Genomic DNA, 19,395 nt, shown 5'->3' with positions numbered 1-19,395 from the left:
CCCCCAAAGAAATGCCACCCCACACCATTACTACCCCACCGCCAAACCGGTAATGCTGGAGGAAGTTGCAGGCAACAGAACGTTCTCCACAACGTTTCCAGACTCTGTCTCATGTGCTTAGTGTGAACCTGCTTTCATCTGTGAAGAGCACATGGCGCCAGTGGCGAATTTTGGTGTTCTCTAGCAAATGCCAAACATCCTGCATGGTGTTGGGCTGTAAGCTTAACCCCCACCCGTAGACGTCGGGCACTCATGAAGTCCATTTCTGACCATTTGAGTGGACACATGCACATTTGTGGCCTTCTGGAGGTCATTTTGCAGGGCTCTGGCAGTGCTCCTCCTGCTCCTCCTTGCACAAAGGCAGAGGTAGCGGTCCTGCTGCTGGGTTGTTGTCCTCCTATGGCCTCCTCCACATCTCCTGATGTACTGGCCTGTCTCCTGGTAGTGCCTCCATACTCTGGACACTACGCTGACAAACACAGAAAACCTTCTTGCCACAGCTCGCATTGATGTGCCATCCTGGATGAGCTGCACTACCTGAGCCACTTGAGTGGGTTGTAGACTTGGGAGCTCAAGGAAAATCAGATTCTAAGATATTCCTCACTGTTTAAATTGTGCCTTGCACACAATTGTGGCTAGGTGCACATTGGGCAAACAAAATAGGCAAAGCCCACCAGCAATAATAGTCATGGACTTGTGATGCAAAGGATACAGGGTCACACGAACCCTCCCTGAAACAAAAAGGGAGGGGTTAAAGGGGAACTCCACTGCTCAAAGTTTGGAACAAAATGTTCCGAATGCTTAGAGCCGGCGCAGGTAACTCGTGATGTCATAGCCCCGCCCCCTCAATGCAAGTCTATGGGAGCATCACGCCCCCTCCCATAGACTTGCATTGAGGGGGCAGGGTGTGATGTTGTGAGGGGGCTGGGCTATGACGTCACGAGCTCCCGGCGCTAAGCATTCGGAATATTTTGTTCCAAACGCTGAGCAGCGGAGTACCCCTTTAAGAAGGGTTTGGCAGTGACAAACCAGGATACCTCCCTGGTAAGATAACACTTGCCAGCACCACACTGTACATAATTAAAAGTAAACATTTTTTGTTATGCGGCATAGATGAATGGCATCTTCTGCTGTAACCCTCTTTCTGGGGCCAGGGGTTGCTGGGTCAGACTCATCGCTGGGTGCAGCAATGTCCCATTTCTTCCAATGACCGGGGCTCAATACGCAACACTGTTGCTCAGCTGATTATTGGACAATGGGGAACATTGCTGTGGCCAACGATTAGCCAAGAAGCAGCCTGACGCATCAACCCTTAGCATCAGGAATTCATCATTTAAATGAAGCCCATCTATATTTTTTATATGGGGGGCATTCTTTAGTTTGCATTGGGGTATTAGGATTTCTATGTACACCCTGGTTTAGGGCTGTTTTTCTTATAGCTGCTCAAAAAGGAAATTAATATTGCAATTCCAATAAGTTTTTTTTTGTTTTTTTTACTACAAATACCTGGCTGACCATTAGCACAGCTGACATACTTACTATAGCAAATCCCTCATACTATGAAGTGCAAAAAAAAACCTGGTAAAGCTCTGGGGCAATCAAGATGTGTGTGGTCTCCAGTAAAACAATATATATTTCACATGACTGCTCCCCTAAGTAGATCCAGATCACAGATTTCCACTAGAGACTTTACAATGTATGAACATCTGATTGAAAAAGATCTGTAAAAGACTGCAAGGACCCCTACTGGACGCAGAGAGAACAACAACAAAATACATACTTGTAACTGTTCCTGTAACTAATAGCGGACATTTTAGCAGGGGGGAAAAAAAAAAACACCAGCAGCTTGGAAATATACAGTGGTCCCTCAAGTTACAATATTAATTGGTTCCAGGACGACCATCGTATGTTGAAACCATTGTATGTTGAGACCATAATTCTATGGAAACCTGGTAATTGGTTCTGAAGCCCCAAAATTTCATCGAAAAAAAATAGGAAAAAGTGAGGATTAAAGATAAATAAGTAGATAACTAATATAGATAAAGCAAATCCTTACATATAAAAGAAAGAAAGATCTGCTGGGAGCTGTAAATCACTGTCTGTCAGTGTTTCCCAAGCAAGGTGCCTCCAGCTGTTGCAAAACTACAACTCCCAGCATGCCCGGACAGCCAACGGCTGTGGTCAACCACGGTTTTAGGTCCGGTTGTAAAAGCGCATACGGCGCAAAAATGAGCCGACCGAACGTTTCACTCCGGTCGGCTCATTGAAATGAATGACATACGGGAGCGCATACGGTCACATACGGGAGTGCGAGCTTTTAGCTCCCCCCTGCCGTATGCGCTCCCGTATGGGACAAAACGTAGTGTGAACCCAGCCTTACTCTCTGGCACCAGTATATAAAAAAAAAAAGTTTTTCCACTGGAGTACCCCTTTAATTATGTATACTGTTTAGACCACTCTTCTCCGCGCTTCGGGCCCGGCCCTGGACTAGTGACGTTGCCTTGACGACGACGCACAGGGACGTTGCGCATGAACGGATGGATGATGATAGATGATGACGAAGGCTGCAGTGGTCTTCAACCTGTGGACCTCCAGAGGTTTCGAGACTACAACACCCAGCATGCCCAGACAGCCGATGGCTGTCCGGGCATGCTGGGAGTTGTAGTTTTGCAACTTCTAAAAGTCCGCAGGTTGAAGACCACTGATGAAGGGATTGACAGGCAGAGAGTTCACTCGAGTATAAGCCGAGGGGGGCGTTTTCAGCACGAAAAATCGTGCTGAAAAACTCAGCTTATACTCTTGTATATACGGTAGGCTTTGTGAAAAAGTTGTGTGCAAGCTAAATAAAAAAACAAAAAAAAAAAAAACACCCACATAACTGTGTCCACTGCATGAAGTGCTCCACGGTGTCCAAAGCAGTACACTTGTTTAGGAGATGCTCCACCAAGAAGAGTGCACAAAAAAATAAATAAAAAGGAAAACTAAAAAACACACAACAACAACTGTAAAAGCATTTTGCACCTAGAATTACCAAGAGAAAAGGGTGTACAACCAAAGATAAATGTTCCCCATAAGAATACACCGCCCTTGTATGGATATACTCCACTTTGCTGGTCATCTTACAGCCAGACTTGATAACTTAGCTCACAGACACTTTCACAGTATATCTGCCAGTATTTTACATAAGCTTTGGAAGCCAAAACTAGTAGTGGAACCTACACAAATAAAAAATAAAACTATCATGAAAAGATGTGTACCTCTTCCATGCCCTGGACCCATTCCTGGTTTTCATGTACAAATAATGATGCAAAATACCGACCAAACACCGCCATGTGAAAGTGTTCTAAGGGTGCGTTCACACATGCGTATTTTTGCTGCAGATTTTGCTGCCCATTGACTCCAATGGACAACAAAATCTACTGAAGCAAATCTGCAGCAGAAAATACGCACCCTAAAAGCCATTAAATGCCCAGAGCACATTAGTATAGGCAGAAGAATTCATTTATAAAGTGCAGGATGTTCCCTGAGTCCTCTGGAGTCCCTATAGACCTACTGGATAGAAACCAATCCAAATGAATGAATGGTTCCCCTGCAGCTGCACTAACCCCAAAGATCAGGAGAAAGCAGATAGTAGTAGGATGGGAACTTACAAGCTGCAGCCTCCTCTCCTTCCCTCCAACCTCCTCAGCTGACGTGCTGCAACTCCATCCACATAGTTTCCTCTCCAGCCCAATAAAGTCTCCAGCCAGCTCCACCGCCACCGCCACCGCCCAGTCAGAACAGCACAGAGGACTGGGATCTACCCAGTGTAATGCTGGGGCTGCAGAGTACAGCCTACACATCACCCAATAAAGAGGGTGGAAGTGCAGCCACATCCTACAATGTACAGATTATACACGTTATAAGAGTTAACCCCTTCACTGATTAACTACATGTGTATATATATATATATATATATATATATATATATATATATATATACACAGTAGTCTCTCAAGTTACAATATTAATTGGTTCCAGGACGACCATTGTATGTTGAAACCATCGTATGTTGAGACCATAACTCTATGGAAATCTGGTAATTGGTTCTGAATCCAGCAAAATGTCATCCAAAAACAGAAAAAGTGAGGGTTAAAGAAAACTAAGTAGATAACTAATACAGATAAAGCAAATCCTTACATATAAAAGTAAGAAAGATCTGCTGAGAGCTGTAAATCACTGTCTATTTCAGTGTTTCCCAACCAGGGTGCCTCCAGCTGTTGCAAAACTACAACTCCCAGCATGCCCGGACAGCCTTCGGTCTATGTAGAGGACAGAAGCTTCTTCAGGGTCCTGTACAGAACACGCAATGTCCTAAAAATAGTAAAATGAAGCCGCTCTCACCTGGTGTCCAAAGGAGCAGCTAACCCTGGTACAGGTAAAGAGTACAGAACATGTAATACCTCCCTGCACAGTAGGGGGCGCTACCAGACACCAGTCAGTGCATGCACTTTAGGAATACAGTGGGTTTTACCAGTGAAATGCCCATTCTGATTGGTCGATTCTTCCAGCCATTGACACGTTTCGCAGATTCCATAGCATTGTATGTTGAGTCTGGTTACAATGGTCCAGAAAAGACCATTGTATGTTGAAACCATCGTATGTTGAGACCATACTTTTGGAAACCTGGTAATTGGTTCTGAAGTCACCAAAATGTCATCCAAAAATAGGAAAAAGTGAGGATTAAAGAAAAATAAGTAGATTACTAATATAGATAAAGCAAATCCTTACATATAAAAGTAAGAAAGAGCTGCTGGGAGCTGTAAATCACTGTTTATTTAGGTGATTCCCAAAGAGGGTGCCTCCAGCTGTTGCAAAACCTCAACTCCGGGCATGCTGGGAGTTGTAGTTTTGCAACAGCTGGAGGCACCCTCTTTGGGAAACACTGGTCTATGTAGAGGACAGAAGCTTCTTCAGGGTCCTGTACAGAACATGCAATGTTCTAAAAATAGTAAAATGGAACCGCCCTCACCTGGTGTCCAAAGAAGCAGCTAACCCTGGTACAGGTAAAGAGTACATGTAATACCCCCTGTACTGTAGGGGGCGCTACCAGACACCAGTCAGTGCATGCACTTTAGGAATACAGGGGTTTTACCAGTGAAATGCCCATTCTGATTGGTCGGTTCTTCCAGCCATTAACACGTTTTGCAGATTCCATAGCAATGTATGTTGAGTCTGGTTTCAAGTTACAATGGTCCAGAAAAGACAATTGTATGTTGAAACTTTTGTATGTTGAGGCCATTGTAAGTTGATGGATCACTGTGTATGTATATATTTATGTTTACTGCAATGATTGTTTCCCTTAAAAAAAAATTTGATCATGTGATACACATTGTGCAAGAAAGGTCAAGTCCTTGCAGGGTATATTTCTCTTTTGCAGCTTTTGGTTATCATGTGCTTATAGCATCATAAGGCAATATTCACACCCCGTGCTCTGTAAGAATTTTCTATCAGCATTTTGTTTTGGTTAAAAACAATGTAGCCAGGTGTTACATTAAAGTTTATTGAAGGGGAAAAAAAACCCACAGCATTTAGGCAATGTTTTAACACAACTTATTTCTAGTGTGTTTTAAAAAAACAAACAAAAACACACACACACACACACACAAAAGAGCCCCAAAAACTGCCACAGCTTTTTCCAGTATTTTAACCATTTTTTTTTTCTGCCAGTTTGTCTGGATTTTTTTTATTAGTTTTTTTCATTTCATAAGAAAATTATTATTATTTTTATTTTTTTTTAGCATTTGGCAGTATCTTGTAGCTTTTTATAATAGCATTCTCACATAGATAAAAGTGAACAAGAATAGAAAAAATGGCATTGTTAACCACATAAAGACCATGGACGTATGCGGACCGGACCGGGGTGACTGCTGAAATCGGTGATCGTTGCAAATCGCAAGTGAATTCACACTTGCAATTTGCGCCTATTCCGGGTCATACGGGTCTATGGTGACCCGGAATATAAGGGGGATCGCGGTTGTCCAAGGCACCCACGATCCCCCTGAAGGGATAGGAGTGAGAAGCAACGACCAATAGCAGATTGGGGGCGGGGGGGGGGGTATTACTTTCGTTTTCCCCGTTCTGCCCACCCACAATAGGCGAGGCAGAACGGAGAAACCGAAGGGGACCGGGACGAAGTCCACTTACCCATCGGCGATGGCAGCGGGTAGCGATCGGTGGTGGCAGCAGGCAGCAGAAGAGGACGGCCATGCAGCTCCCTGGATCGTACGGAAGCCGGTGAGTTGCCTAGCAACATCTAGAGGGCTACAGTCTGAGACCACTATACAGTGGTCTCTATACTGTAGCCCTCCAGATGTTGCAAAACTACAACTACAAGCATGCCCAGACAGCTTTTTGGGCATGCTGGGATTTGTAGTTTTGCAACAGCTGGAGGGCTGCAGTTTGGAGATCACTTGGCAGTGATCTCTAAACTATGGCCCTCTAGATCTTGCAAAACTACAACTCCTAGCATGCCCACACAGCTGTTTGCTGTCTGGGCACGCTGGGATTTGTAGTTTTGCAACATCTGGAGGGCCACAGTTTGGAGATCACTGTGCAGTGGTCTCTAAAACTGTAGCCCTCCAGATGTTGCAAAACTGCAAATCCCAGCATGCCCAAACAGCAAACAGCTGTCTCGGCAAGCTGGGAGTTGTAGTTGCATACCTCCAGCTGTTGCATAACTACATCTTCCAGCATGCCCTTCGGCGATCAGTACATGCTGGGAGTTTAAGTTTTGCAACAGCTGGAGGCACACTGGTTGGAAAATACTGAGTTAGGTAACAGAACGTAACTGAAGGTTTTCCACCCAGTGTGCCTCCAGCTGTTGCAAAAGTACAACTCCCAGCATGCACGGTCTGTCAGTACACGCTGGGAGTTGGAGTTTTGAAACAGCTGGAGGTTTGCCCCCCCCCCCCCTCCCTGTGAACGTACAGGGTACATTCACACGGGCAGGTTTACAGTAAGTTTCCTGCGTCAAGTTTGGGCAAAATTTTCCGCAGCGCAAACTCCTAGCGGGAAGCTCACCGTAACCCGCCAGTGCGAATGTACCCTTAAAACACTACACTACACTACCACATAATAAAGGGTAAAATACTACATATACACCCCCTCCCCCCCCCCCCCCCCCCCCCCCGAATAAAAATGAAAAACATACTGTACGGCAGTGTTTCCAAAACGGAGCCTCCAGCTGTTGCAAATCAACAACTCCCAGCATTTCCGGACCGCCACTGACTGTCCAGGCATGCTGGGAGTTTAGCAACAGCTAGAGGCACCCTGTTTGGGAATCACTGGCGTAGAATACCCCTATGTCCACCCCTATGCAATCCTTAATTTAGCCCTCAAATGCGCCTTGCGCTCTCTCACTTCAGAGCCCTGTCGTATTTCAAGGAAACAGTTTAGGGCCACATATGGGGTACTTCCGTACTCGGGAGAAATTGCACTACAAATTTTGGGGGGCTTTTTTTCCTTTTACCCCTTATGAAAAGGAAAAGATGGGGTCTACATCAGCCTGTTAGTGTAAAAAAATTAAAATTTTTACACTAACATGCTGGTGTTGCCCCATACTTTTTATTTTCACAAGAGGTAAAAGCAAAAAAGACCCACAAAATTTGTAATGCAATTTCTCCTGAGTACGGAAATACCCCATATGTGGACGTAAAATGCTCTGCGGATGCACAACAAGGCTCAGGAGTAAGAGCGCACTATGTACATTTGAAGCCTAAATAGGTGATTTGCACAGGGGTGGCTGATTTTACAGCGGTTCTGACATAAACGCAAAAAAATAAATACCCACATGTGATCCCATTTTGGAAACTACACCCCTCACGGAATGTAACAAAGGGTATAGTGAGCCTTAACACCCTACAGGTGTTTGAAGAATATTCATTAAAGTTGGATGGGAAAATGAAAAAAATATGTTTCACTAAAATGCTGGTGTTACCCTAAAATTTGTAACCCAATTTCTTCTGAGTAACAAAATACCCCATATATGGATGTAAAGTGCTCTGCTGGGGAACTAAAATGCTCAGAAGAGAAAGAGCGACATTGGGATTTTAGAGAGAATGTGTCTGAAATTGAAGGCCATGTGTGTTTACAAAGCCCCCATAGTGCCAGAACAATGGACCCCCCACATGTGACCCCATTTTGGAATCTAAATCCCTCACAGAATTTAATAGTGAGCATTTATGCCCCACAGGTGTCTGACAGATTTTTGGAACAGTGGTCCGTGAAAATGGAAAAATAAAATTTTTCATTTGCACAGCCCACTATTCCATAGGTCTGTCAAACGCCAGTGGGGTGTAAATACTCACTGCACCCCTTATTAAATTCTGTGAGGGGTGTTGTTTCCAAAATGGGGTCACATGTGGGGGGGTCCACTGTTCTGGCACCATGGGGGGGCTTTGTAAACGCACATGGCCCCCGACTTCTATTCCAACCAAATTCACTCTCCGAAAGCTCAATAGCGCTCCTTCTCTTCTGAGCATTGTAGATCGCCAGCAGAGCACTTGATGTCCACACATGGGGTGTTTCCATACCAAGAAGAAATGGGGTTACAAATTTGGGGGGTCATTTTATCCTATTACCCCTTGTAAAAATGTATAATTTTGGGGAAAAGCAGCATTTTAGTGGAAAAAAAATTAATTTACACATCCAACTTTAACAAAAAGTCGTCAAACACCTGTGGGGTGTTAAGGCTCACTGTACCCCTTGTTACGTTCCTTGAGGGGTGTAGTGTCCAAAATAGTATGCCATGTGAGCTTTTTTGCTGTCCTGGCACCATAGGGGCTTCCTAAATGGGATATGCCCCCCCAAAACCATTTCAGAAAAATTTGCTTTCCAAAAGCCAAATGTGACTCCTTCTCTTCTGAGCATTGTAGTGCGCCCACAGTGCACTTGACGTCCACACATGGGGTATTTCCATACTCAGAAGAGATGGGGTTACAAATTTTGGGGGGCATTTTCTACTATTACCCCTTGTAAAAATGTAAAATTTTGGGGAAAAGCAGCATTTTAGTGAAAAAAAAAATCATTTACACATCCAACTTTAACGAAAAGTCGTCAAACACCTGTGGGATGTTAAGGCTTACTGTACCCCTTCATAAGTTCCTTGAGGGGTGTAGTTTCCAAAATAGTATGCCATGTGTTTTTTTTTCTTTTTTGCTGTCCTGGCACCATAGGGGCTTCCTAAATGTGACATGCCCCCAAAAGCCATTTCAGAAAAACTTACTCTCCAAAATCCCAGTGTCGCTCCTTCCCTTCTGAGCCCTCTACTGCGCCTGACGAACACTTGACATACACATATGAGGTATTTCCTTACTCGAGAGAAATTGGGTTACAAATTTTACGAAGATTTCTCTCCTTTTACCCCTTGTAAAAATTCAAAAACTGGATTTACAAGAACATGCGAGTGTAAAAAATTAAGATTCTGAATTTTCTCCTTCACTTTGCTGCTATTCCTGTGAAACACCGATAGGGTTAACAAACTTACTGAATGTCATTTTGAATACTTTGAGGGGTGCAGTTTTTATAATGGGGTCATTTATTGGGTATTTATAATATGAAGGCCCTTCAAATCCACTTCAAAACTGAACTGGTCCCTGAAAAATTCAGATTTTGAAAATTTTGTGAAAAATTGGAAAATTGCTGCTGAACTTTGAAGCCCTCTGATGTCTTCCAAAAGTAAAAACATGTCAACTTTATGATGTAATCATGAAGTAGACATATTGTATATGTGAATCAATATATAATTAATTTTGAATGTCTATTTTCCTCATAAGCAGAGAGCTTCAAAGTAAAAAAAATTCAACATTTTAAATTTTTTCATCAAATTTGGGAATTTTTCCCCAAGAAATGATGCAAGTATCGATGAAATTTTACCACTAACATAAAGCAGAATATGTCACGAAAAAACAATCTTGGAATTAGAATGAAAGGTAAATGCATCCCAGAGTTATTAATGCTTAAAATGACAGTGGTCAGATGTGCAAAAAACGCTCTGGTCCTTAAGGCCAAAATGGGCCTGGTCCTTAACCCCTTAACGACGCAGGACGTATATTTACGTCCTGCGCCGGCTCCCGCGATATGAAGCGGGATCGCGCCGCGATCCCGCATCCTATCGCGTCGGTCCCGGCACTCATCAACGGCCGGGACCCGCGGCTAATACCACACATCGCCGATCGCTGCGATGTGCGGTATTAACCCTTTAGAAGCGGCGGTCAAAGCTGACCGCCACTTCTAAATTGAAATTGAAAGTGACCCGGCTGCTCAGTCGGGCTTTTCAGGACCGCCGCGGTGAAATCGTGGTGTCCCGAACAGCTTACAGGACACCGGGAGGGCCCTTACCTGCCTCCTCGGTGTCCGATCGGCGAATGACTGCTCCGTGCCTGAGATCCAGGCAGGAGCAGTCAAGCGCTGATAACACTGATCACAGGCGTGTTAATACACGCCAGTGATCTGTGTAAAAGATCAGTGTGTGCAGTGTTATAGGTCCCTATGGGAGCTATAACACTGCAAAAAAAATTTAAAAAAAAAGTGTTAATAAAGGTCATTTAACCCCTTCCCTAATAAAAGTTTGAATCACCCCCCTTTTCCCATAAAAAAATAAAACATGGTAAAAAAAAATAAACATATGTGGTATCGCCGCGTGCGTAAATGTCCGAACTATAAAAATATATCATTAATTAAACCGCACGGTCAATGGAGTACGCGCAAAAAAATTCCAAAGTCAAAAAAAGCGCATTTTTGGTCACTTTTTACACCATTAAAAAATTTATAAAAAGTGATCAAAAAGTCCGATCAAAACAAAAATCATACCGATAAAAACTTCAGATCACGACGCAAAAAATGAGTCCTCATACCGCCCTGTACGTGGAAAAATAAAAAAGTTATAGGGGTCAGAAGATGACATTTTTAAACGTATACATTTTCCTGCATGTAGTTATGATTTTTTCCAGAAGTGCGACAAAATCAAACCTATATAAGTAGGGTATCATTTTAACCGTATGGACCTACAGAATAATGATAAGGTGTAATTTTTACCGAAATATGCACTGCGTAAAAACGGAAGCCCCCAAAAGTTACAAAATGGCGTTTTTTCTTCGATTTTGTCGCACAATGATTTTTTTTTCCGTTTTGCCGTGCATTTTTGGGTAAAATGACTAATGTCACTGCAAAGTAGAATAGGCAACACAAAAAATAAGCCATAATATGGATTTTTAGGTGGAAAATTTAAAGGGTTATGATTTTTAAAAGGTAAGGAGGAAAAAACGAAAGTGCAAAAACTGAAAAACCCTGAGTCCTTAAGGGGTTAAGGGGTTAAAGGGTACTCCAGTGGAATTTTTTTTATTTATTTATCAACTGGTGCCAGAAAGTTAAACAGATTTGCAAATGACTTCTATTAAAAAATCTTTACCCTTGCAGTACTTTTTAGCAGCCGTATGCTACAGAGGAAATTCTTTTCTTTTTGAATTTCTTTTTTGTCTTGTCCACAGTGCTCTCTGATGACACCTCTTTCCGTTTCAGGAACTGTCCAGAGTAGCATAGGTTTGCAATGAAGATTTTCTCCTGCTCTGGACAGTTCCTGAAACGGGCATCAAGTGTCAGCAGAGAGCACTGTGGACAAGACAAAAAAGAAATTCAAAAATAAAAGAATTTCCCCTGTAGCATTCAGCTGCTAAAAAGTACTGGAAGGGTAAAGATTTTTTAATAGAAGTAATTTACAAATCTGTTTAACTTTCTGGCACCAGTTGATTTAAAAAAAATATATGTTTTCCACCAGAGTACCCCTTTAAACCTACTTAGCAGTTTTCTTTTGTAGTTTTATCCTCTCAGAGAAGTTTATAGACGAAAAAACACCAAGATTCACAGAAAAAATGCCATAGTCCCAGCATGCTTTGACACTAAGGGTCTATTCACATGGCAGAATTTCCGCTTGTGGATTTCCACCTTAAATTAATGCCATAGACTTCTATGGTATTCTGCAATCCCATTTACACTTCTGAATTTCCGCTTGCGGAATTCCACTAACGGGAAAGTTATACAGATTTGTACTTATTGAAAATTTTTTAACTCTTCCAGTACTTATCAGCTGCTGAATGCTACAGAGAAAGTTGTTTAGTTCTTTCCAGTCAGACATGGTACTCTCTGCTGCCACCTTTGTCCGTGTTAGGAATTGTCCAGAGCAGATGCAAATTCCCATAGTAAACCTCTCCTGCTCCAGACAACTCCTGACATGGCCAGAGGTTTCAGCGGAGAGCACTGTGGTCAGAATGGAACAAAAACTACACAACTTCCTCTGGGTCATACAGCAACTGATAAGTACTGTAAGGATTAAGGTTTTTAAATAGAAGTAATTTACATGTCTCTATGAGCCAATTATTCATTTAATTCCTTAAAGGGGTACTCCGCCCCTAGACATCTTATCCCCTATCCAAAGGATAGGGGATAAGATGTCAGATCGCCGCGGTGCCGCTGCTGGGGAGCCCCGGGATCCCCGCTGCGGCACTGCGCTATCATTACTGCACAGAGCGAGTTCGCAATACAGGGGCCGAAGCATTGTTACGTCACGGCTCCGCCCCTCGTGACGTCACGGCCCACCCCTTTCATTACAGGTCTATGGGAGGGGGCGCGGCAGTCGTCACGCCCCCTGCCATAGACTTGCATTAAGGGGACGGGCCATGATGTCAAGAGGGGTGGAGGCATGAGGTCACGCGGCTCCGTCCCCTGTATCGCCCGTCATTACGCACAGAGCGATCTCACGCGGTGCCGCAGCGGAGATCCCGGGGCTCCCCAGCAGCGGCACCGCGGCGATCTGACATCTTATCCCCTATCCTTTGGATAGGGGATAAGATGTCTAGGGGTGGAGTACCCCTTTAAGTTACTTGTCATTTTTGTCTTCCATTTCTCCTATTGCATCATTGACACTGGGTAGAGCAGTGTTTCCTGACCAGGGTGCCTTTAGCTGTTGCAAAACTACAACTTCCAGCATGCCCGGACAGCCAACGGCTGTCCGGGCATGCTGGGAGCTGTAGTCTTGCAACAGCTAAAGGCACACTGGTCCAGAAACACTGAGCTAGAGAAATAATCACAGAACATTATTTATTTTTTATTTTTATTGTACTGTATTTTATTTTTCTTTTTTCTTTGGGGAAGTAGTCACTTCCTTGAATCAGGATTAGAAGATAAAGATTTGCGCAACAATTCATAACTATCATGACTCATTTCTATAGAATAAGTACTGATCTCTGTTTATTTTCATGGAAACACAAAAAAATAAAACATGCAACATTTGTGGTTTATACATTTGATCTAAATCTCTGCAGCAACGGTATATGTTCCCTCAACTGCGTTGTTTTACTGCCATGACAATGAGCCTTGATACCTCTCAACGTGTCTGGAGACATATCTCTGGGACTACATTCCAGCTAACATAAAAACAAGTCTGGTTCATGCTTCCAATAAATACACATTTAATAACATTATCTGGATTAACTGTTTACAAATCATAAGAGGTTGTACAGGGTTATATTCAGACTAAGCCGTTTTTGCAGAGACATGAAGCTCATAATTTGCAACCTACTTAATGTCTCCTGTTTTTATCCTTCACCATTTATCCTGTGCTATCCATGCTACAGTATATATGTTTTTTTTTATATATGGATGAGGAATGTACAAATAGACATTTTCTAACAATATAAAAACTTCTATGGAGAGTGCTTATCTCAAAATCAGGGAGAAAACAGAAGATCGGAGGGCAGGATGAAGCCTAATGGGAGCTGCGGGGGATCAGGAATAGGTAAGTATTGCTTGGTTTTCTATTTTTTTTTCCCCATCCCAGCAGGATATGACTTTTTGAAAAATGCTGGATAATCCCTTTAATTGTGAGAGCTAAAATCAAAAGCCCTAACACCCAATCAATCTGTTAAAGGGACTTGGGGAAAACCTGTGGTCAGTCCAAAAAATGTGTTGTTTTCCATATCATTTCATGGCATGGGGTAACCTGACTCCAACAGTGTTAACACTTTCTTGCTACACCCCCTTAGCTTAGAGGCTTAGCGTTCACACCCTTTTTTTTAAATAAAGTTTCCGCCCCCTTTTGACTATTCAGTTAAATAGTAGAGGGGCATAGCAACAAAATAAAAACAAATGAAAACCTATAAAATTATACAAAATTCTATTTTTATGGACTGACCCCAAGTCCTCTTTAAAAGGGTACTCCGGTGGAAAACTTTTTTTTTTTTTTTTTTAAATGAACTGGTGCCAGAAAGTTAAACAGATTTGTAAATTACTTCTATTAAAAAATCTTAATCCTTTTAGTACTTTTTAGCAGCTGTATGCTACAGAGGAAATTCTTTACTTTTTGAATTTCTTTTTTGTCTTGTCCACAGTGCTCTCTACTGACACCTCTGTCCATGTCAGGAACTGTCCAGAGTAGCATAGCTTTGCTATGGGGATTTTCTCCTGCTCTGGACAGTTCCTGATACGGGCATCAGGTGTCAGCAGAGAGCACTGTGGACAACACAATAAAAAAAATAAAGAAATAAAGATTTTCCGCTTTAGCAAACATCTGCTAAAAAGTACTGAAAGGATTAAGATTTTTTAAGAGAAGTAAGTTACAAATCTGTTTAACTTTCTGGCACCAGTTAATAAAAAAATAAATAAATAAAGTTTTACACCAGAGTACCCCTTTAAATCTATCTCCACACCATCAGGGGAAATAAAATATCAACATAGGAAGGGTGGTTACATACAGACACTAAATAACACTGCCATATAGCTCTAATTACTAGTGCCTTACAGTAACAAAAAACAGTACTATCACTCATGATGCCCTTTAGGCTGAGTTCACACTGCAGGATTTCTGGGCAGAATTTCTGCTGGAGATCGAGCCGACGGCACTAGGACCAAGCAGACTGCATTGCTGCCCCCATAGACTGCAATGCATTTCTGGGTGGATCTTTTGGGAGATCTGCTCAGAAATGCGTTGCCATCTATGGGGACGGCAATGTAGTCATCCCGGTCCTAGTGCCGCCAGCTCGATCTCCAGCAGAAATTCTGCCAAGAAATTCCACAGTGTGAACCCAGCCTTAAAAGATTGAGGGCCTGAGGTATGCTCACTTATCTAAAGATCCTGGCTCAGTGCTATACACACTTGTTTAGATAACCAGAGCACAATGTACACTCACTAGCCTAGACATTATTCATCCACTCATTTTTGGAACACATTTATTCAAATCGAGGCTTTTGCATAAATATGGTCCATTTTTTTTTTTTTACACAAATATGGTGTTGAGTATTAGGCTAAGTCTCCACTTGGTTTTTTGCACTGTGTTTTTAGGGATAAAAAAACGCCTGAAAAATCGCCAGTGCAAGTGATGTCATCATGCGTTATTTCTCGCGTTTTTTCTGGCGTTTTTTCTGGCGTTTTTTTCATTTGTGTGGAAATTGCACCTTGGCTTTTTTTTGGGGGGGGAATCCAAAATTTCTTGGGTACCAAAAAAAAAAAAGGATGCAGCAGTGATGGAAATTTTTTTATTAAACGCAATGTATATATTTTATAACCCAATTTTTATTATTTTTTAATAAAGTGTGTGTTTCACTTTTTTTTTTTATACATTTTTAAAATTTTTTATGTGGTACTACTACTCCCTGCATGGAGCAGACTGTTCCATGCTGGGAGTGATAGTACCTGTACGATAGACATATCGCCCCTGGTGTCAGTCCTGACACCCGATGCGATCTTCCATAATATAGCAGAGAAGCGAGCGGGTCTATACATCGCTCACCTCTCTGCACTATACTCCGGCCACTGATGTCAACAGAAATTCATATTTCCCACCCAGAGCTGTGATTGGCCGGATGGTTGCAGCCAATCATAGCTCTGAGGAAAAGATGAATGAATGAGTGGCCCCAGCCCGGAGTATACAGCCGCTCTCCATCTCTGCTATAGACAGGATGATCACTGAGGGTGTCAGTAGTGACATCCACTGTGATGTGTCCTTAACCCCTTAAGGACTCAGCCCATTTTGGCCTTAAGGACTCAGACAATTTAATTTTTACGTTTTCGTTTTTTCCTCCTCGCCTTCTAAAAATCATAACTCTTTTATATTTTCATCCACAGACTAGTATGAGGGCTTGTTTTTTGTGTGACCAGTTGTCCTTTGTAATGACATCACTCATTATATCATAAAATGTATGGCGCAACCAAAAAACACTATTTTTGTGGGGAAATGAAAAAGAAAAACGCAATTTTGCTAATTTTGGAAGGTTTCGTTTTCAGGCCGTACAATTTATGGTAAAAATGACATGTGTTCTTTATTCTGAGGGTCAATACGATTAAAATGATACCCATTATTACATACTTTTCTATTATTGTTGTGCTTAAAAAAAATCACAAACTTTTTAACCAAATTAGTACGTTTATAATCCCTTTATTTTGATGACCTCTAACTTTTTTATTTTTCCGTATAAGTGGTGGTATGAGGGCTAATTTTTTGTGCCATGATCTGTACTTTTTTTTGATACCACATTTGCATATAAAAAACTTTTAATACATTTTTTATAATTTTTTTTTATAAAATGTATTAAAAAAGTAGCAATTTTGGACTTTTTTTTTTCCGTTCACGCCGTTCACCAAAGGGGATTATTAACATTTCATTTTAATAGTTCGGACGTTTACGCACGCGGTTATTTTTAATTTGCCGCAGCCCAAACTTGAAGCAGAAAACTAACTGTAAACCTGCCCGTGTGAATGTACCCTGTACATTCACATGGGGGGGGGGGGGGGCAAACCTCCAGCTGTTTCAAAACTACAACTCCCAGCATGTACTGACAGACCGTGCATGCTGGGAGTTGTACTTTTGCAACAGCTGGAGGCACACTGGTTGGAAAACCTTCAGTTACCTAACTCAGTATTTTCCAACCAGTGTGCCTCCAGCTTTTGCAAAACTACAACTCCCAGCATGTACTGATCACCAAAGGGCATGCTGGGAGATGTAGTTATGGAACAGATGGAGGTACACAACTACAACTCCCAGCATGCCCACATAGCAGTTTGCTGTCTGAGCATGCTGGGATTTGCAGTTTTGCAACATCTGGAGAGCTATAGTTTAGAGACCACTGCACAGTGATCTCCAAACTGTGGACCTCCAGATGTTGAAAAACTACAGATCCCAGCATGCTCAGACAGCAAACTGCTATGTGGGCATGCTGGGAGTTGTAGTTTTGCAAGATCTGGAGAGCGACAGTATAGAGATCATTGTGCAGTAGTCTCAAACTGTAGCTCTTCAGTAGTTGCAAAACTACAAATCCCAGAATGCCTAACCAGCTCTTTGGGCATGCTGGGAGTTGTAGTTTTTCAACATCTGGAGGGCTACAGTTTAGAGACCACTCTATAGTGGTCTCAGACTGTAGCCCTCCAGATGTTGCTAAGCAACTCACCGGCTTCCGTAGGATCCACGGAGCTGCGTCGCCGTCCTCTTCTTCCCTTGATCGTCGCCTGCTGCTGCTGTCGATCGTCGCCCGCTGCCGTCGCCAATGGGTGAGTGGATCTTCGGCGTCGGTCCTGTGTCATTTCCCCGTTCTGCCCCGCCTATTGTGGGTGGGCATGACGGGGAAACCGAAAGTAAAGCCCCCCTCCCCTGATCTGCTATTGGTCATCGCTGCTTGATGACCAATAGCAGGGATAGGAGGGGTGGCACCCCTGCCACCTCACTCCTATCGCTTCAGGGGGATCGTGAGTGTCATGGACACCCGCGATCCCCCTTCTATTCCGGGTCATCGGGTCACCATAGACCCGAATTGGCGCAAATCGCAAGTGTGAATTCACTTGCGATTTGCGCCGATCGCCGACATGGGGGGTGGGGGGTCTGATGACCCCCCTGGGCATTTGCGTGGGGTGCCTGCTGATCGATACCAGCAGGCACCCTGGTCCCCGCCCGGCGGGGACAGAAATTCCCACGGGCGTATGGATACGTCCTGGGTCCTTAAGTACCAGAAAGCCAGGGCGTATCCATACGCCCTAGGTCCTTAAGGGGTTAAGATACTTAAATGGTCACTCTCATTAAAAAAATTTTTGCTATTGCACTCCTTATGGTAAATGAAAAATATTTCTAATATACTTTGTTAAAAAAAAAAGAAGTTTTCTATGTTTTATTTGTGCTTAAAAAAAGCTCAAGAGCACATTTTCCCCCAACTCATACACAGACTTTGGAACCAAAGTTCGAACACAGGAAGTGCTGCCTGGAGTGCTGACAGGAGGGGGGGGGTGTCCAGCCTCATCCAATCATAGCTCCTCTCACACATAACTGCCATATGCTGTTGGCTGGACACCCCACCCCCCCCACACCCCCCCCCCCCCCCTCAGCACTCCAGGCAGCACTTCCTGTGTTCGGACTTTGGTCCAAAGTCTGTGTATGAGTTGGGGGAAAATGTGCTCTTGAGCTTTTTTAAGCACAAATAAAACATAGAAAACTTCATTTTTTTTTTTAGCAAAGTATATTAGAAATATTTTTCATTAACCATAAGGAGTGCAATAGCAAAAATTTGTTTTAATGAGAGTGACCATTTAAGTATCTGTCCATTTTATCTATGCTTTCATCATATCGAATCATTTTCAGTTATGGGATTGTGGTCTAATGGCCAAATTGCATGCAACATTTATTCATGTAGAATGCCAGGAGAGACAGTGTAGTTACAGTTTATTTTGCAGCATTTCAGATTTTAGCGAGTATATTTCAACCTATACAATGTCACATCTTATAAGTTTTGCTCTAATTTTATGTATTTGGTGCAGTCATAACATTTTTCTAAAAACTGAAAAATAATATTTTTTTTTCTTTTTATAAATGTGCCCCAGATATTTTGTCTTTTTCTTTTAGCACAATTCTTATATTGCCCAGAAGGGGCAGTGTTTCTCCACTTTTCTTATGCCTCCACTTAATGACGCTTCCTGTACGCCTGTGTCACAGACTAACAATTATACATAAGAAAAAGGAAAAATGCTGTATACTGATTGTGGATTGCTTTCCAAGCTGTAACTGGTGGATAGCCCCTAGGCACCTGCTCAAAAAGTCTTGCATCTGTCAATTATCGGACTGAGGAGCCAAGCAACAGGACCTGAAGCAGCTGCCATAGGTGAGTGGGAGCTCACCTGAGAGCTGGTGGAGCAGATGGACAGAATGCCCAATATCTGTGGGTCCATGCTTTGTAGATCTGATTTCTGTGCCACTCTGTGCTTACTAAAAAAAAAAAATCAAAAAAGACGCATCCATATTCCTACCACAGATGTTTTATACACAACCCCATAGAAACCACTAACCTGCATCATTTAACCCTTTGTATGCTGTGAGCAATGCTAAG

General features: G+C 42.7%; 2 protein-coding genes across 24 annotated transcripts in view; one reads left to right on the top strand and one right to left on the bottom strand.

Annotated features, from left to right (window-relative positions):
• Positions 1–3,783, bottom strand: part of KIAA1210 (KIAA1210 ortholog) — a 182,228-nt gene extending 178,445 nt beyond the window's left edge. For 3 of the 4 annotated variants that reach the window (XM_056537763.1, XM_056537765.1, XM_056537767.1), the window contains exon 1: positions 2,057–2,179. The gene's annotated coding sequence lies outside the window, so the exon portion shown is untranslated. Of the gene's footprint in view, positions 1–2,056; positions 2,180–3,650 lie in introns of those variants that run through there. The other variant, XM_056537764.1, reaches the window with a different exon arrangement.
• A 483-nt stretch (positions 3,784–4,266) lies between these two features.
• The window catches only part of LOC130290322 (A-kinase anchor protein 17B-like), a 101,545-nt gene continuing 86,416 nt past the window's right edge, over positions 4,267–19,395 (top strand). For 4 of the 20 annotated variants that reach the window (XM_056537794.1, XM_056537792.1, XM_056537789.1 and 1 more), the window contains exon 1: positions 18,718–19,170. Coding sequence is in view for 2 of the 20 variants with exons in the window: in XM_056537773.1 (XP_056393748.1) it covers positions 13,795–13,831 (37 nt within the window). In the remaining 18 variants the exon portion in view is untranslated. Of the gene's footprint in view, positions 4,418–4,932; positions 5,046–13,767; positions 13,832–18,717; positions 19,171–19,395 lie in introns of those variants that run through there. The other 16 variants (XM_056537788.1, XM_056537776.1, XM_056537781.1 and 13 more) reach the window with 14 other exon arrangements.

The sequence above is a fragment of the Hyla sarda genome, chromosome 9, assembly GCF_029499605.1.
Source record: "Hyla sarda isolate aHylSar1 chromosome 9, aHylSar1.hap1, whole genome shotgun sequence".
In the NCBI taxonomy this organism is placed as follows: domain Eukaryota; kingdom Metazoa; phylum Chordata; class Amphibia; order Anura; family Hylidae; genus Hyla; species Hyla sarda.
Note: the sequence above shows the minus strand (reverse complement) of the source record. Positions and strands in the feature narration are given on the sequence as shown.